Source organism: Neophocaena asiaeorientalis, unplaced genomic scaffold, assembly GCF_003031525.2.
Source record: "Neophocaena asiaeorientalis asiaeorientalis breed wild unplaced genomic scaffold, Neophocaena_asiaeorientalis_V1.1 scaffold70, whole genome shotgun sequence".
In the NCBI taxonomy this organism is placed as follows: Eukaryota; Metazoa; Chordata; class Mammalia; order Artiodactyla; family Phocoenidae; genus Neophocaena; species Neophocaena asiaeorientalis.
The window spans coordinates 652,224-671,218 of NW_020175410.1; the positions used below are offsets into that span (position 1 = coordinate 652,224).

The 18,995-nt window shown below is 38.5% G+C and overlaps 1 protein-coding gene across 1 annotated transcript in view; it reads right to left on the bottom strand.

The window, feature by feature from the left end:
* Positions 1 to 530: 530 nt before the first annotated feature.
* Positions 531 to 18,995, bottom strand: part of TSPAN13 (tetraspanin 13) — a 33,995-nt gene continuing 15,530 nt past the window's right edge. Inside the window, exons 2-6 of the mRNA XM_024767061.1 lie at positions 12,190 to 12,357; positions 11,142 to 11,222; positions 10,164 to 10,277; positions 8,744 to 8,857; positions 531 to 1,643 (exon numbers count right to left, since the gene is read on the bottom strand). Coding sequence (XP_024622829.1) covers positions 1,569 to 1,643; positions 8,744 to 8,857; positions 10,164 to 10,277; positions 11,142 to 11,222; positions 12,190 to 12,357 — 552 coding nt within the window. The 3' untranslated portion in view covers positions 531 to 1,568. The remainder of the gene's footprint in view (positions 1,644 to 8,743; positions 8,858 to 10,163; positions 10,278 to 11,141; positions 11,223 to 12,189; positions 12,358 to 18,995) is intronic.

An 18,995-nucleotide genomic window follows, 5' to 3' on the forward strand; every position in this document is an offset into this window, starting at 1 on the left:
CTTGTTATCTGTCATTTGCTACACGGGGTCTCAGCCAAGAACTCAGAAGAACAGAGAAAAAATTATTTTTCTTCCCCTACAACAGCATGGAAATTGCACCAAGGGAATTTAGCTTTTTTGAAAGATGAGCCAGTCTTCCAGAGGCATGTACGTGACTCACCCTCAAAATGCTCTAAAATTCTATAGATTAACTATTTATCCTCTTTCTTGGTCTAAAAGCCATCAAAACAATTACTAATGAAATACCATATACTACATAAAATATAAGACAGGAAATTAGTAATTTTTAGTAACAGGAAAGAACTTTTACATATTTTTCCCCCCAAAATGAGCGACTTCTCTTTCAAAAAACAATTTTCGCTATGGAGAAAATATTAGACACTGAAACATTTCAAGGAAAGATTTTGGGATGACTACTGGTGCTGGAAGTTAATTCCGTGGCTGGATTATACACTGAAATAGCAACACTCAGCTCTAGGTCAGTCAAAGGGAACCCGAAGCAAAAAAGAGAAGAATTCCACTTCTCTTAATTCATTTATCAATCCTTCCATTACTTTCTTTTAATTCAAACATTCATAGACGAAGAAAGGTTTCCATACTTAATTTTTTAACATAATATACAGAACCACAATACTATTTAAATTCCAAATTATGGGAGATCACATTCAAATAGGCTTGGATTTGACGAGTTGCTGTGACAATACAGAGAAATTTCACGGAAGAGGTATTTAGAATTTGTAAGATAGTCAAATATCTTTTTGCTATGTGGGCCAATGCATTAATAGTAACTTGATTAAAAAGGCAGTCTTTTGGACTTCAAATTATTATAAAAGAATATCAACATTATATAGATATACTTTCTGAATTTCTCAAACTCATTTCATTTTGAAGGCTGAAGGCAAATGTTACATATTAGAACATTCATGAAACCATTTCTCCTTTGCACTTACCTATAAAAATCAAAAACTAAATCACAATTTCCTAAAGACCTAGCTGTTTCTAGAGTACATTAGTGTAATCAGAAAGACTACTAGAACTAAATTATCACTTTTATGTTAACAATTTTCACCACAACATCTTTCCTAATAAAAGGACAAAAAAATTGAGGAATTTAGATTTCCCTTATTGAACTTAACAGAATAGAATCTCATACCTTCTGGCTTTAATAAACTTCAACTCTTTTTTCCAGTGGGAACTATCTACACAGCACAGTGCCACATACAATTAATTATTCCAGTGAGATGTACATTTAGATTCACAATATGATCAACACAATAGTGCCATACAAAGTTTTTCTGCAGGTAAAAACGCTAAGAAAGGCCACAGTGGACAGTGCCAGACACTGTGAAAAACAGTAGATTACAAGGTACCACTGAGGTTCAGAGGAGACCACAAGTTTCAGATTTTTTCAGCAATGGAAAAAGAAAAACATTTAGAGAAACATAAAAATATATCATTCACTGTCAATTATGTAATTTTTCATATACTGTTTCCTTAAACAGGCAAATTAGCTTAACTTAGAGGAAATGTACAAGATCAGAATATGAAAGATTTTTCTTGTTTTCTCATCAAAGGAATGCACTAGGATTAGCACGAGGATCTTTCTGGTTCCTGTATCTGTAGGTCAGCCAAACACCCAGGATCTGGAACGGGAAAAAGAAAAGAAGAAAGAGAAAGTAACAGTTGTGTGTATTTATTCAGTTTATCAGCAAAATAATCTGGAACCTCTGAAGCACTTTGTATTATTTGTTCAAAGAGGAAGAGAGTTGTTTTTAAAATGTAGTATGGGGCTTCCCTGGTGGCACAGTGGTTGAGAGTCTGCCTGCTGATGCAGGGGACACAGGTTCGTGCCCCGATCCGGGAAGATCCCACATGCCGCGGAGCGGATAGGCCCGTGAGCCATGGCAGCTGAGCCTGCGCGTCCGGAGCCTGTGCTCCACAACGGGAGAGGCCACAACGGTGAGAGGCCCGCGTACGGCAAAAAAAAAATGTAGTATGTAACCCAAATTAGAGATCCTAAGAAAAAGTAATAGGAACATTGTGGTAGGCTGAATAATGGCCCTCCAAGGTTGTCTACACCATTATCCCCAGAATCTGCAAATATTCAACCTTACGTGGTAACAGGGACATTGCAGACATGACTGAGTTAAAGCTCGTGAGACAGGGATATTATCTGGGTGGGCTCTGTGATGTAATCACAGGGGTCCTTAAAAGAGGGAAGCAGGAAGGACAAAAATCAGAGACACAGCCAAAAGGTGATGTCATGACAGAAGCACTGGGAAGCAGATTCAGAGAGAGAAGATGCAACACTGCTGGCTTTGAAGATGAAGAAAAGTCAAGCCAAAGTCGAGCCAAGGGGTGCAGGCAGCCTCTAGAAGCTAGAAAAGGCAAAAAAAGAGGTCTCCTCTAGAGCCTCCAGAATGAGTCTCCATTTTAAGCTTCTGACCTCCAGAAGTATAAGACGATAAATTTGTGTTGCTTTAAGCTACTACATTTGTGATTACTTGTTAGAGTGGCAATAGGAAAGTGATACAAATTAGCTAATAAGACTGAAATGTCTTAATAGCTAAAAAATCATAGATTTTGCTAAATCAGAAACAGAGTTTGGCAAAACTTAAGCAATAACAAAAATCCTACAATAAATACATTTTCCAACACTGATCATAAAAAATGTCATAATTCCTACCTCTCCAAGGGAGGGGGACGTATACTTTTAGAAAAGTAATAAGTAGTTATCGTGCCATTTCTCACACCATGTTCACTAACGAGTTAACCAATATAACCTGCCTTTTTTTAAATTGAGAAATGTGTTCATTCTGGTTCGGCTACCTCAAAGTTGATTTATTTATTAAAATAATCAAAAATTCTTAGACTGAATAAGATGCAAAATTTTAATGGAACAAAATGAATTTCAAATTATATTTCCCGTTTCAGACCCGTGCCAACTTTTAATCTAAATTTTGTTCACTTGCCTTCATAACTACTCATTAGCTTTTGAAACTACGTGTAGAGAATTGTGGTAAATCTAAAATTTTCTCCATTTACCACAATAATAATTTCTGAGTTACTATAAAACTCATGACTGGCAATGTTTATTATAACATGTAAGGGCTGATGGAACTATGCTTTGTGTTGAATCAAGGAAACATAAGTCTAATTTAAGGAAGTGGAAAGTCTGGTTTGGTGTCTGTATGATGGGGGTTAGGGGGAAGGAATTTACTTAAACCTATGAAGAGTACTTTGTGACTGGCTCTATTCTTCACATTTCACAACTTCATATAATTTGACCAAAAACCCTATATGATACGAACTGTCATTATCCTCATTTTACCAGTGAGGGAACTGAGGCATCGAGAGGTTAAATAACTGGATAGTAGCTACACAGGTCATGAGTGCCAGAACCAGGATTCAAATCTTGGATCCAAGCTCTTAATTACGTATGTTGTTTTATATGATAATCTGATGTGTTACAGGCCATTCTCAAGCTAACAACATTCCACCTACCGTTTCAGCCATGCTTGTTATTACAGTACTGAAATACTTACACACCTGTTATCAAGCAGCTACTTCTCTGACACCTCTCAGCCTGCCCGAGCACCATTTCCCTGACCCTGCCTCAGAAATACCGGCACACAGGGAACTTGTGGTTAGAATTTTTGAGTTTGTCAAATATTTTTATAATCACCCCAGAATACGTGCCGATGGTGTAAGTTACAGTTCTTAGGGGAAACAAAGCTATCGGGTAAATAAAATACTCATAATCTGGAGTCACGTTTTACCAGAATTCCTCCAATTAAGCTGTGATAAAACGGAACAACCTCTTCTTGTGTCCCATTGCTGGACCACTATCTCCTCACACCCAGAGAGAGCATGAAAAGGTCATGCCCAAAATGCAAAAAGATCAAAGTTAGATAATTACTGGATTTTTAGCTTACAAAGGTGCTCATGATTTAAAGATTTTCAAGGGTAACTTTGACCCGATCATAAACTCTGCTGACTCTAGAACCTACACCCAGGATGCAAGAGGTCACCAGAGTACAGTTCTATGAAATGTCTACACAGTGTGCAAAAGGCATGTCCTTTGTTACTTATTTTATATTTATTAAATATAGAAAGGCAGAAGGTAATATGACAAAATATTAATGATGATTTCTGAGGAGGTAATTTTAGTTAGTAGATACATTTACTCTTTCAGCTTCATAATTGTCTGTATTTTCTAAATTTTCTACAAAGCACATGTACTAATTGTTATAACTTTTTTGGGGGGATTCTAAATCAATGTTTCTTTGATGGTTTAAATTTATTTTCATGTATTACAATTAGTTCAAAGGAAATCTTTCTATTTCATCTATGTCAGGAAATCACCAGCTACTTAGTTTCATCCCTTCAAACTCTGAGAATCGCTGATTCTGTGAAACATTGAATAAAATAAAAATTTTAAAAGTGAGAGAGCCTATAAAATAGTCACTATCCAAAAAATATCAGGTTGGATAAATTACTGTTAAAATCGCTAGCTAGGGGGCTTCCCTGGTGGCGCAGGGGTTGAGAGTCTGCCTGCCGATGCAGGGGACGCGGGTTCGTGCCCCGGTCTGGGAAGATCCCACATAACGCGGAGCGGCTGGGCCCGTGAGCCATGGCCGCTGAGCCTGCGCTTCCGGAGCCTGTGCTCCGCAACGGGAGAGGCCACAACAGTGAGAGGCCTGTGAATCGGAAAAAAAAAAAAAATCTCTAGCTAGGTTTCAAAAGGACATGGTGTATAAATTCAGAGCAGGACTCTATGAAAGAACACCTTACAAATCTAAGACCCATGAGTTCATATTCTTCAATGCTTAATATTTTAGAAGACAGCGGGGACTGGGAGGGATGAATAGGCAGAGCACAGAGAGCATTTTTAGGGCAGTGAACATACTCTGTATGATACCATGATGGAGATATTTGTCCAAACTCATAGACTGTACAACACCAAAAGTGAACCCTATTGTAGGTTATGGACTTTGTGTGTTATTATGTGCCAATGTAGTTTCATCAGCTGTGACAAATGCACCATCCGGTGAGTCATGGTGACAGTGGGGAGGCTATGCTTGTGTGGGTGCAGGGAGATACTGGAAATCTCTGGACCTTCCTCTCAATTTGGCTGTGAACTTAAAACTGCTCTAAAAATAAATAAATAACCTCCTTTTAAGATAATATATGCATAGCTGAAGGCAGTATGATCTGATGAGAAGAAAATGGAGCTGCTCAAAAGAACTAAATTCTCAAAATAAATCCCAGATATAAAAAAGAAACCATGCGGTGAAATTCTGATCATTACCGACTCTGGCTAATGGAGTGTATGGAGGTTGCTCATTCTGGTTTTTTCCCACCTATATTTTTAAATTTTTATGACAAATTTTTTTTACTTTTAAATCCATGTTTTATTTTAAAAGAAAGAAAGGAAAAATGCACAGGATTGTTTTCAAACGGCATATGAATTTTCTTGAATCAATGCCATGACCAACCCAGAAGTAAGATGGCTCCTTCCTGAGAAAAAGTGAAGTGAAAATATGCTTAGAGTAGGAAGGGATGTCAGTGAAAACTGCTTTTGAAAAGTGAATACTAATGAGAATTCCTGGGAGGAATTGCAGGGGGCCCAGGTTCGATCCCTGGTTGGGGAACTAAGATCCTGCAAATGTGGTGAGGCCAAAAAAAAAAAAAAAAAAAGTGAATACTAAGCTTGGTCTTTGTCTCCAGTTTGATAATAACAGCCATGTACGGATTTTTCATTCTCAAAGGGAGAAAAAGAAACTGAATTAGAATATACAATATACACAAACATCTATGTATATATAATATGCTATCTTAATCATACATTTTATACATATATATGTAATATATACACAAATTCAATACATGTCACACACGCACAATCAAAATGAGAAGATCTAATGTGTAACGTGGTGACTACAGTTGATAACACTGTATTGTACAAGTGTATTGTACAATACAATATTGTACAAAATACTGTATTGTACTGTACAATCTACTCTCTTGCTAAGAGAGTAGAACTTAAATGTTTTCACCAAAAAAAAAAAAAGGTAAATATGTGAGGTGATGGATGGGTTAATTAACTTGATAGGGGGAAACCCTTTCACAATGTATGTGTATATCAAATCATCATGATATACACTTTAAATATCTTACAATTTTATTTGTCAATTATACCTTGATAAAACAAAAAATACATTTTTTTGTATTTTTATATTTAATTATACAGAGAGAAATAAATTTCTAGGCCCAAGATGAAGCTGCTCTTATCCAGGGTGCCACATCAGCCAACCGAAACTTGGGTAACCTTTGTGTCCCTGTAAATGCTCCTCTTGACCGGAAGTGCAATATCAGTCAGCCAATCCCCAAAGGCCAACCCAACTCTGGGCCTTCTCACCCCAAACAAGACTGACTATGTGGCCCCAGCCAATCAGATATTTTCTATTATTCCCTTCCTTATTCTTTATCCTATAAAAGCTCCTTGCCTTCGGCCTTATTTTGCAGTTCTCTGAAAGGAGACTGTCCATGTTTGTATCACCTAAACTGATTTCTTTAATCATTTTTAACATATATAATCAAAATGAGAAAGGGCCTTCTAAACATAAAAATCAACTGGATAAAGCATATAGGCAAAAAGCAATAAACTGAACCACATAAAAAGTAAAACCTAAAAATTTTATTTAAAAATCATGAAAAAGTTAAGTAAATGCAAAAGAAATTGAAAGCAGGACAAAGAAGCCAAGTAGAGTGAGTGATGAGAGGAGGAGGGAGCCAGGAAGGGAACGGAGGAAATAAAAGGTGAGTGGGCAGCTTTCTGGGGCGCCTGGGTTTCTAAAAGCACCCGGTGAGCCCCAGCTTTGAGGTCTCTTTTCTAAACACCTTCTAGGCCCTGAGGCCCGCTCTCCTATTCTTTTACAAAATTCCCCTTTTTTGCATAGACTGAGTTACAAGCGATCCAAAGGTCCTTGATCAGGACAGACAGTAGGTGGGCAATTCACAAAAGAAGTAATACCAGTGGTCCAAAAACACATGAATACATGAATATTTTCAAATTCACTAGTCACATTTCCAAAAGAGCAAACAGAACTGTAACACTATTTTTACCTATCAAATTGGCAAATATTTTGTAAGATAAAAATATCGAGAATTAGTGCCTGAACCAAAAGTTGGTAGAATCTCCCCCAAAAGGCAATTTGGCAATATTTATCAAACTCTTTTAAAATGCCCATATACTGAACGTGTCATATTTTACTTCTGGAGGTATACTCTAAAGAAAAACTAGGGAATATAGATTAAAAATATATATATACAAGGAAGTTGACCATGAAATTACTTATTATAGGGACATACTGATGGGAAAATCAAATGTGCAAGAAATTAAATGACACAGTAAACTTCAAATATACAAAACACTTAAGATTTTTCTGATTTCCTTTTAAAGATAAATGCTCATTCTTACAATAGCCTACCATATACTTCCACAGTTATATGCACAATCTTACTTAATAGCATTATCCTACACATGCTGTTCTTTGTTTAAAACAGGTGTGACATGGGCAATTAACACAGCCATCACAGGGGTCCCATCATCTCTTTTTAAGGGGGTATAATATGGGGACTTGTACATCAATAACTTACTCATGTCTACAAAATGACAGCTAACACACACAGCACTTGCCATTATGTCAGGCATTTTTCTAAATATTACAAGTTTTTACATATACTAACTCCTTTAAGCATCAAAACAACCCTATGAAATAGAGGCTTTCCATTATTATGCCTGTTTGCAAAGCCGAAACAGCAGCACAGAAAGCTTAAGGAACTTGCCCAAAGTCACACAGTTAATAAAGCAGGAGAACTAGGTTTCCAACCCAGACAGTGCATTTTTTAACTATTTGCTCTTGTCTAATAAACTCTAATTTCACCAGCTCATTATTGACAAATATGAGCTTGCCCAAAGGTTTGCTGTTATAAACAATAAACATTCTTGTGTATTCATTTTACATAGTTATACAATTATCTCCATGAAATAAAGCACTGCAAGTAGAATTGATGAGTTAAAGAAAAAAGTTTTAATTTAAATACATATTGCCAATTCAGATGCATCAAAAATGTCCAGAGTTATTGAGTGTTTAATAAAGACAACGAGGAATTAGCATTCCTCAAAAATTATCAAAATAATATGTGTGTGGTTTTGCTTAGACATTTATATAAATGTATTAATATAGTAAATATATTAATATAACAAATATATGTTATATAGGTAAGAAATTAATAACAACGATTACCTACAGGTTTTAGAAGGCTAGGAACAAAGGGGAGTGCGGATAGGGTTGGAAGGCAACTTTTCAAAGCATACCTGTATATAAATGTGTGTTTATTACACATTAATATATATATTAAACAATGTGAATGTCCTACCTATTCCAAAATCATAATTTATCATACAACTCTAGAAATAGAAGAGACCCAAGAGATAACCCAGTCTAATATCTTCATTTAATTTTACATAATTTAATGATCAAGCACTTCACCCTGTATAAACTTAGTGCTAAATCTGTGACGTCTGATTTCAAGCCACAGCTCCTCCTATTACAGTACTAGCTCCCAGTGAAAACATCCATTGATACATTCCAAAAGTTAAGTGCCATGCCCTCTTGCCCTGTAAAACAGGAATCTCATGACAAAGAACGGAAGATATTGAGTTATTTGTACATACCTCTGTAAAACTGAAGAAGAGGCCAATGCCGCCAACAAATCTCAAAACTTCTCCTGCGTATTTTCCTATTATTGGAGCACAGGGTGAGCACTGGTGGCTGCTTTTCACACAGCTCTGTATTAATTTTCAAAAAAGAACTTTTATTTCAAAGTATATTTATAACGAGCAGATTAAAAAACAAAACACCCACATAAAAATTACTGTCTCAAATATCATATACAACTTGGAGCCACGGTTCTTTAGTAGTGTCCAAAATCGTAAGAAGGCTCCTAAGATTCCCACCCCCAGGGTACATGCCCTGAATAACCACCCCTTGAGAGCAGACGGGATTTGTGAATAATGATGCACTGTCACTCCCATGTTTATGTTGCATTACATAAGACACTGTCTTAATAAAGTGAAGAGATTCTCACACTGACTTTGATGCCATGTTGTGAGACGGCTGTATAGTTAAGACCTGACCAGCATCTAGGAACTTAGAGACACCAGAAAGAAAATGGGACTTCAATCCTACAACTACCAGAAGCTGAATTCAACCAACAGTAGCTTGGTACAAGACCCCAAACCTGAGATGAGATTGTAGCCCTGGCCAACACCTTGACTTCATTCTGGTGAGATCCTGATGAGCAGAGGACCTAGCTAAGCTATACGCAGGCTCCTGACTTAGGGAAACTAAGACAATAAACGGGTGTTGTTTTAGCCACTAAAATTGTGATAATGTATTATATAGCAATAAAAAACTAATAACCCACAAAAGAGGACACAACAAGGGGATGTCCAGCTCAGGGCTCAGCAAGGGGGTAATAGGATTTTCCCCAAAATATAAACACATGTAAACTTCCCAAGAGAGCCAGGCTCCAAGTCCATCCCCATACGGGATTGGGTTGGACTTGGGTCAGTGGTCTGGCCTGGGGCAACAGGATGGCTCTAATTGATCTATCGCTAGCTCAGCTCCCAGAGAGAAAGGGCATGAAGTTGTGATGGGGAAAAAGGGAGAGAGGAAAGAGGGTGGTTCCTTGTGTCCTCCACCCTGGGGATGTTTAGCTGGTTGAGAAGTCCAATTTAATACAGACCACTCCCCTCCTACCACCCTGATAGGCTTCCAAACCAAGATATTTACTTGCTGATCTGCTGTTATTTCTCTTTCACAACTTGTTCTAGGAGGATTTGACTGGGAAGGAATTAGGGGCAAAGAACCAAAAGCATCCGTGTCTGGCTGGGCCCTGGAATATTCAGTATCCTCAGGATGGATATTTGAGAACAGATAATTGATACAATAGTGTACACTGAATGTAATGCTGGTATATAAAAAACACTTTAAAAGTACAATTCAGCATCAGAAAGTCCACTTCTTCCATGTTAACCATTATGCATCTGTAGGCAATACATCTCCAAAAAACATTTTATACTTTGTACTTACAGCCAGACAGGTGTCATTTGGGTTAAAACTTCGGAACCCACAGCAGTTTAAATTTCTCTGGATGTCATTTCGAGCACTTGCTGTATTGTTCCAACCAACTTCCAAAAGCTGACCCTAGAAAATGCATTTAAACATACATTAAAATGTGTCATCCCTGGGACTTCCCTGGAGGTCCAGTGGTTAAGACTTCGCCTTCCAAGGCAGGGGGTGCAGGTTCAATCCTTGGTCGGGGAGCTAAGATCCCACATGCCTCGTGGCCAAGAAAACAAAACATAAAACAGAAGCAATATTTTAACAAATTCAATAAAGACTTTAAAAATGGTCCACATCAAAATAAATCTTAAAAAAAAAAAGTGTCATCCCTGCATAAAATGTATAAAGCTGGAGCCTGCAACTCTTAAAACTGAGTGCACCTAATATAATACTCTTTATAAGAGCATCAAAACTTTTCAAAGGGTTACACTTCAATCTGCAACAAAAAGAAGGCGTGATTTCTATCCCAAGAATAAAACGTCTTCACGTTCACATGTGATTTAAAAGAAGCACTTAGGTCAAAGGCCTAGTTTTCAGAGTGTAGCAAGACAAATTTTCCATTGCCCCAAAAGAGAGACCCATATTCTTCAAACAAATTAGAGTTTGAAGAGAATAATTGCCAGAATGAAACCACAAACATTCTGGAGCAAATGTTTCATTGCATAAAAGTAGGGAAAGACTGGGTGAATATCCATTAGCAGGAGCACTTTTTACCCAGTGAGGGCAAAATCCTACTTCAAGGATGCAGAAAATAGCAACACGTGGTGTTTTAGGGCTCTAAGCAGCCCCACTAAAGCAATGAGGAACAAAAGACTTCAGCTATGTGGAGTGAAATGGCATCCTGAACAAGAAGAAATTATTTTATATTCCAATCATTCCTCCCCCTTTCTTCCTACATGCACTATGTAGTATGATAAAGTAGAAAGAAAAAAAATCTTTGCTTACCTGTTGCTCCTGGTTCAGGGCTAAGCAAGCACATGATACGGAAAACTGGACAATAAATACAAGTAAGAGAATAATCATGTACTGAGAATCAAAGTTAAGGATATTTCTGGAAATGCTTAAAATAACATAAAACAGAGTTACTGGCAACTTCACAACTCCCTAGAAGGAAGTCACCCCGAAAACAGAACAAATGGCACTTAGAGAAAGTGCAAGAAGAATACACGTAATTTTTATTTTGATAATACACTGTAGGTATAATTATATAGAAAAATACTAACAACAATAATATTTAAATGCTGATCTATTATAGAGAAAAGACTTGTGGTTGCCAAGGGGGAGGGGAGTGGAGAGGGATGGATTGGGAGTTTGGCATTAGCAGATGCAAACCGTTATACATAGTATGGATAAACAACACGGTCCTACTGTATAGCACAGGGAACTATATTCAATATCCTGTGATAAACCATAATGGAAAAGAATATGAAAACAATATATATGTATAACTGAGTCACTTTGCTATACAGCAGAAATTAAACACAACATTGTAAATCAACTATACTTCGATAAATTATTAAAAAAATAAAAGCTGATCTATTATAATTTCACTTAGATTAAAATAAAAATTCTTACATAGATAAAATAGGAAATAAGTAGAGATAAATGTATGTAAGCTTTCTTAATATCAACTCTTAAAATAATCATTGTGAAATTCTCAACCGAATATTAATGACTTGGAAAGGACACAGAAGTCTCTGAATCAGTTCAATGTAACTGAATTTTCAACACATAAATAGGATGATACTGAACTTGCAGAATACATTCGTCATGATGTGAAATGGACAGAGAATATGTAAACACACAATAATTTAACCCTAAGAAATGTTCCTAATGTTGGTTGGACAAATACACATGATGCTTGCCAGGAGGCGCTCTCCGGCAATTAACTTCCTAATGGTTATTTTAAATTAGTTGTAGTTATCACAGGAGTAATCAGTAAGATAAGAGCAAACCCAAGTGGGGTATAAATCCCACCTGTAAAACAGGATACAAAAAAAAGCAACACCTGATGGTGTTTCACGGCTCCGATCAGCCCCACTAATGCAATCAGGAACAAGAAGATGCCCACTGCGATGACCACGCCGACCACCCGGAGACTGGAAATCAGCCCGAAGCCGATGCCCCACGCTGCAATTCCAATGAGCAGCAGACTAACCAACTGCAGAAACAACCACAAAGGGCAGTGCGGGGGGGGCGGGGAGAAGAAAGAGGGGAAAAGCGTCAATTTATGTATTAATATCAAGAACATTTTTCAGGCACCTACTTAGTATCTTACAAATGATTGCTAACAATACTAGAATACACACATGATCTCACAGATAGTATTGTCTTAACAAGTTATATTAATCCTTGGCCATGTTTTTGTTTTTTGTTTTTGCGGTACGCGGGCCTCTCACTGTTGTGGCCTCTCCCGTTGCGGAGCACAGGCTACAGACGCGCAGGCTCAGCGGCCATGGCTCACGGGCCCAGCCGCTCCGCGGCATGTGGGATCTTCCCGGACCGGGGCACGAACCGGTGTCCCCTGCATCGGCAGGCGGACTCTCAACCACTGCGTCACCAGGGAAGCCCCTTGGCCGTGTTTTTAAAATACAAACAATAATCTATAAAATTATTATGGAGCCTCAGAGGCCATCTGGCTTACTAAACCTAAACGATTTCTACTTAAGGTTTTGAAATAATAGCGTATGTAAAACTTTTAGACACCAACACATCTCAGTCCGACATACTGGTTTCTTCACGTGAAAATCACATATCTTTCCTTCAAAGCCCTGGACTGGGGCTTCCCTGGTGGCGCAGTGGTTGAGAGTCCGCCTGCTGATGCAGGGGACACGAGTTTGTGCCCCGGTCCGGGAAGATCCCCCATGCCGCGGAGCGGCTGGGCCCGTGAGCCATGGCCGCTGAGCCTGCGTGTCCGGAGCCTGTGCTCCGCAACGGGAGAGGCCACAGCAGTGGGAGGCCCGTGTACTGCAAAAAAACAACAACAAAAAAAAGCCCCGGACTGTAACCTTCTCTGTGCTGCCTTCCTAGTCCCCAGCAAACTAAATTCATCTCTCCATTCTCTGAGCAATGTCTGTTCTTCAAATATGGTTCCACTGTTCCCTTCAACACATGAACATTCTGTTTCCAAGCCTGTCTCTCCTAGGAGTCTCTGAGCAACTTAGAGACCCCATCTTTTCACTTCTCTTTATCCCCAGAACCTATCACAGAACCTCGTCTTTGGAACAGTCAAATTATCTTACAATATTGTTGATGAAATGAATTGCTTTAGATATCATTGGCTATTCTGTGAGAATTCAAACATAGAGAGAGACTATTAAAACTTTTAGGATGAAAAGAGTATAAGAGATTTTAGCTACTCAGAGTAAAAATGGCATTCTGAGCAAGAAGAAATTATTTTACATCCCAATCATTTAATTTATATTCTTATAAAACAAAATCAAGGGTAAGAGGTAAAACACGTCTCAATCAGTCATTACCTGTACAACTCAAAGTTACAGTTACTTCTTTAAAATAACACTTCAATAGCATGCCATATAAAGATTATAATCAACTGATAGAAGATACAACTTAAATAGGTGTGGGGGGGGCCCGGGGTGGAGGGTGGAACAGGGAAGAGACAGTATCTTCAAGTCAATCGAGAGTCAGCCATTTCCTGGAGCAAGCTGACAGCTTAATACCTTGTTGGGAGGAATCAAAGTATGTAAAATAAACTTTCTAGCACCACTTCAAGGCCTAATAAACTTTGTTTTGAGGTACAAAATAAATGATCACTCACTCAAATGGTTCTTTACTCAAATGTGTAATTTTTTATAAGTGTAGTCATTGTTTATCAGACACAATTTTTAAATGCCTTGGTATGTAAAACTTCTTATATGTATAGACATACAAGTAAAATGGCTAAATACGGACAAATACAGCAGCTATTTGTTTTTTTTTTGTTTTTTGGGGTTTTTTTTTTTGCAGTACGCGGGCCTCTCACTGTTGTGGCCTCTCCCGTTGCGGAGCACAGGCTCCGGACGCGCAGGCTCAGCGGCCATGGCTCATGGGCCCAGCCGCTCCGCGGCATGTGGGGTCTTCCCGGACCGGGGCACAACCCCGTGTCCCCTGCATCGGCAGGCGGACTCGCAACCACTGCGCCACCAGGGAAGCCCAGCTATTTGCATTTTTATCCATTTATTATAAAGCAGCAAAACTGGAGAATGAAAGCAACTATCTGTAGCATGATAGGAACAAGTTATGGTGTTATATGGACTTGATGTTCTCCACTGAATTAGTACACAGAGGAAGTTTTTCTTTTTAGAGGGAGAAGAGGAAAAACTTCTCACAAATACTGCTACCCAGAAATTAGTCCTCCTCATCTTCTCAAATGCTTCTTCTCAGCAGATCCATTTCCTTCTGTCTCATTTTTATCAACTCACAGTCTTCTCACAACTTCAAACAATCTTGGATTGAGAAAAAGTCCTTGGGCCCATCACAAATGAGCTTATTTCTGACTTTGTTATACCCGAATATAACACATTTCCTTTCACGAGGTGTAAAAGGCAGAAGCCTGAAGGAGGTGTCAAGGAAGGAGAGGAAGATAATGCCGGAGGGGCCTCACCTCAGTGAGGGGAGAGAGTGATGCTTAGCATAGTCAACAAACACTGAAGATGGTCCACAGTCTCAACACATCATTGTAACTTGCTGTATCGGTCAGGGTTCTCCAGAGAAACAGAACCAATAGGATATATATTGAGAGAGAGTGAGAGAGAGAGATTTATTTGAAGGAACTGGCTGATGGAATTGTGGGGTCCACTAAGTCCAGAATGTGTAGGACGGGATGACAGGTTGGAAATTCTGACACGATTTCAGTGATGCAGTCTTGAGACAGAATTCCTTCTCCTTTAGGAAACGTAATCTTTGTTCTTAATGATTTCATGTTTCATATTGTACATGAGGCCCATAATTACTTAAACTCAACTGAGGGTAAATGTTAATCACAACTAAAAAATACCTTCAAAGCAACATCTAAACTGATGCTTGAAAAAGCATCTTGGCATCACAGCCCAGCCAAGGTGACATATAAAATTAACCAACACTTGGCAGCTTCAAGTCCTGGGTGTGATGACTATTTACTAACTTAATTAAATTCAGGGGCAGGACATTTACCCTATATTTCTTCGAGTCTTAGGGCCAAAAAGATCAGAAGCATTAATAATATGACACATAAAAATCTTCTAACCCACAGTTTTAAAGAATCCTTTGGGAATTGTACCAAATCCTTAACAACATTAATGAAATTCTTACCACGAGTTAAATATTCATCAACAAATGGTTGGTGCCCACTACACATGGAAGCCAGAGACAAGCTACCCCTAAATACTGAAATTTAAATTCTTATAATTTTCATGTGGAACAAAATATGTTCCTTTGATTTTTTTTCAACCATTTAAAAATGTAAAACCACTCTCAGTTGGCAGGCTGTACAATAATAGGCAATGGAATGGATGTGGTCCATGGGCTGCAGCTTGCTGACTTTCATTCTAGAATTCAATGTAGGAGAGAATGAAAAACTACAATGGGACAAATCATTGCTATGTCAGAGATTTTTACAAAGTGGGTCAGAGTAGAGAACAATAATCAAAAATATCCAGATAAACAGAACACATCAAAGACTGCAAAGGAACCATAACAGAACACATAGTAGGCTGAAAAATGACCCCAACTGAATATTACCGTATACAGCAAAAGAATGAATGCTATATCACATGGCAAAAGATGTGACTCAATTAAGGGTCTAAAAGGGACAAACTTATCCTGGATTATCAGGCAGCCTCTAAGTGTCATCAAAAGTATCCTTACGAGAGAGGCAGAGGGAGAGTAGAGACAGAGAGAGGAGACAGCAATATCAAGACAGAGGCAGAGGGTGATGTGACCGCAAGGCAAGGGATGCTGGCAGCCACCAGAACACAGAAGAGGCAAAGTGGCAAGGAGGCAAGGAACAGATTCTCCCCTAGGGCCTTCAGAGGGAGTGCAACAACTTGATGGTTAACTTCTGGCCTCGTGAAGTGTTAGAATAGCTTTCTGCTGTTTTGAAGCCACCATGTTTGTGGTAATCTGTCACAGCAGCCCACACAAAACAATTCTCGCATTTGGAGATGAACAAGTCAGGAATGCATGTTACAGAAAGCTGCCTGATATTTTACCATCAACGTTATCCCTACCATATAGCTGGAGTGAATTATTCCGGTATCCCTTGTCAGTACCCTCCCAGCAAACCAAATCCTTTATTTACAACAGCAGCATTTCAACAAAAGGAGAAAACTGCCCTCTGCTCTCTCAGCTACCCAAGTTACAGGCGTATTAATAATGAGAATCTTTTCCCCTTTGAAAAATAATGTCTATAACTAAAAGGGGGGTAGGGCACTTTATCACTTCTGTAAGAAGTTCTAGGTTCCAGACTAGGCTTTATGCTGTTATTGAAAACATTATCTAGAACATTCACAAGTATCTTTGCTCTGATTTTTTTTTTCTAGGTAGAAGAAAAAGATTACACCCTTCTATGTACCTCTCACTCGAGAGTATTCCTCACCAAGTTCACTCTGCTGTGTCTCTAATATAGTTTTAGTCATCCCCATCAATGATACTAGGCACCTCTCCTTCAAAAACATTTGAGAGGATGTATCACTTTCTTATTGCCATTTTAACAAATTAGCCCAAGCTTAGTGGCTTAAAACACCACAAACAAGTATTCTCTTGTAATTCTGGAGGTCAGAAGTCCAACATGGGTCTTACTAAGCTAAAGTAACAGTGTCAGTAAGACTTCATTCCTTCTGGAAGCTCCAGGGGAGAATCCATTTCTTTGCCTTTTCTAGCTTCTAGGAGTCACTTGCACTCCTTGGCCAGTATATCCCCTTTCTCCATCTTCAAAGCCAGCTGTGTTGTATCTTCAAATTTCTCAGACTGCAACCTGCTTCTCTAAGCACATCACTTTCTCTGAGTATAAGCCACTTACATTCCTCTTATACAATATGGCCCCCAGGTAACCCACAATAATCGCCTATCTCAAGATGCTTAATTTAATCACATCTTCAAAGCCCCTTTTGCTATATAAGGTCACAGGTTCTAAGGATGAGAATGTGAAACTTTGGTGGGAGAAGAGTGTTACTCATCCTACTATAGAACTTGGGCAACTGAGTTACCCATGTAACTTGAGTCCTTCCTGCTACTCATACTTTAAAATATTGAAAAAGACAACATTTTATTTAAATATTTAGCTGAGGGACTTCCCTGGTGGTGCAGTGGTTAAAAATCCACCTGCCAATGCAGGGGACATGGGTTCCAACCCTGGTCCAGGAAAATCCCACATGCCGTGGAACAACTAAGCCCATGCACCGCAACTACTGAGGTTGCGCTCTAGAGCCCTTGAGCCACGACTACTGAAGCCCATGCGCCTACAGCCCACGCTCCGCTACAAGAGAAGCCACCGCAATGAGAAGCCCGTGCACCGCAATGAAGAGTAGCCCCTGCTTGCCGCAACTAGAGAAAGCCCGCGTGCAGCAACAAAGACCCAATGCAGCCAAAAATAAATTAATTAATTAACAAAAAAGATAAACAAATAACTTTTAAAATAATATATATTTATTTATATGTATATTTATATATATATATAGCTGAGTGCAGAGAAACTATGGGAAATTCCCACAGGCCAGAAAGGAAAGGAGAACTGAAAGTCAGACGGCAAGCATACAACTGGCACTGTGTGGCCATGAGAGGGTGCAAAGGAATTCCCAGATCAGAACAGTCCCTAAAGGGGAAGGACTTGGGTTTTAAACCAGGCAGAAGCGGGAAGCTGAACTAAGACCCTTGCATGTCTAGACCTCCAGAAAGCTGTATTTCCAGTGTAAAAGGTCACAGAAAGGTCACTATACAAAATCAACAGCATGCTGACGCACCTCCAAATCTCTTCATGCACTTCCTTAAAAGCAATTTGTAATAGGTCCCCAAAATATGACGTACATATAAATAAATCTAAAAGAAGTATTACAACACACCCATGGAGAAAATTATGAAATGAATTGAAGAACATGGAAAAGACCTAAATTAAATGAAGAGATTTATCATGTTCATGGTGGGAACACTCGTTATAACAGAGCATCAATTCACCTCCAATTTAGCCTACAAATTTCACGTATTTCTAGTCAAAGTCTCATGGTTTTGGGTAAAAATTTATACAATGATCCGTTAAGTTACATGGAAGAATAAATGTCATCAAAGAGCTAGGAACATTTTTAAGAAGATTAAAGAGAAAGGCCTGTGTCTGCTGCACTTTTTCTCAGCCCAGCTACACTGTCACTAGCACCCTGCATAAGAAATGCTCCTAGTGGCAAATCAACCTTTGTCAGTGGTCACATTTAACTGTCCCAAATTCTGTCTTTGTTATTGCTTTCACCATGCTCTTCAAAACCTGAGCCTGACTCTATAGCTTTTGAATGTGTTTTATTTTTTTTTATTTAGTAAGATTAAATATATAAATAAAACTAAAAGAACTAAAGAAGTTAAAAATAATCCAAACAAATATCAGAATTCATTATAATGGTTTGGTAATTAAAATCAAGTAACTAAAACCAACAGTGTGGGCTTGATGAGATATGGAATTCTACATCAGTAGGGAAAGAGCAGTCTTTAATTAATAGCTCTTCCACAACTACCTTCCCATTTTGAAAAATAACAGTAGTAATCTCTTTTAAAGCCTAAATATAAAAAGCAAAATTTTAACTTTTGGGGAAAAAAATACAGGAAGATATTTTGCCTTTG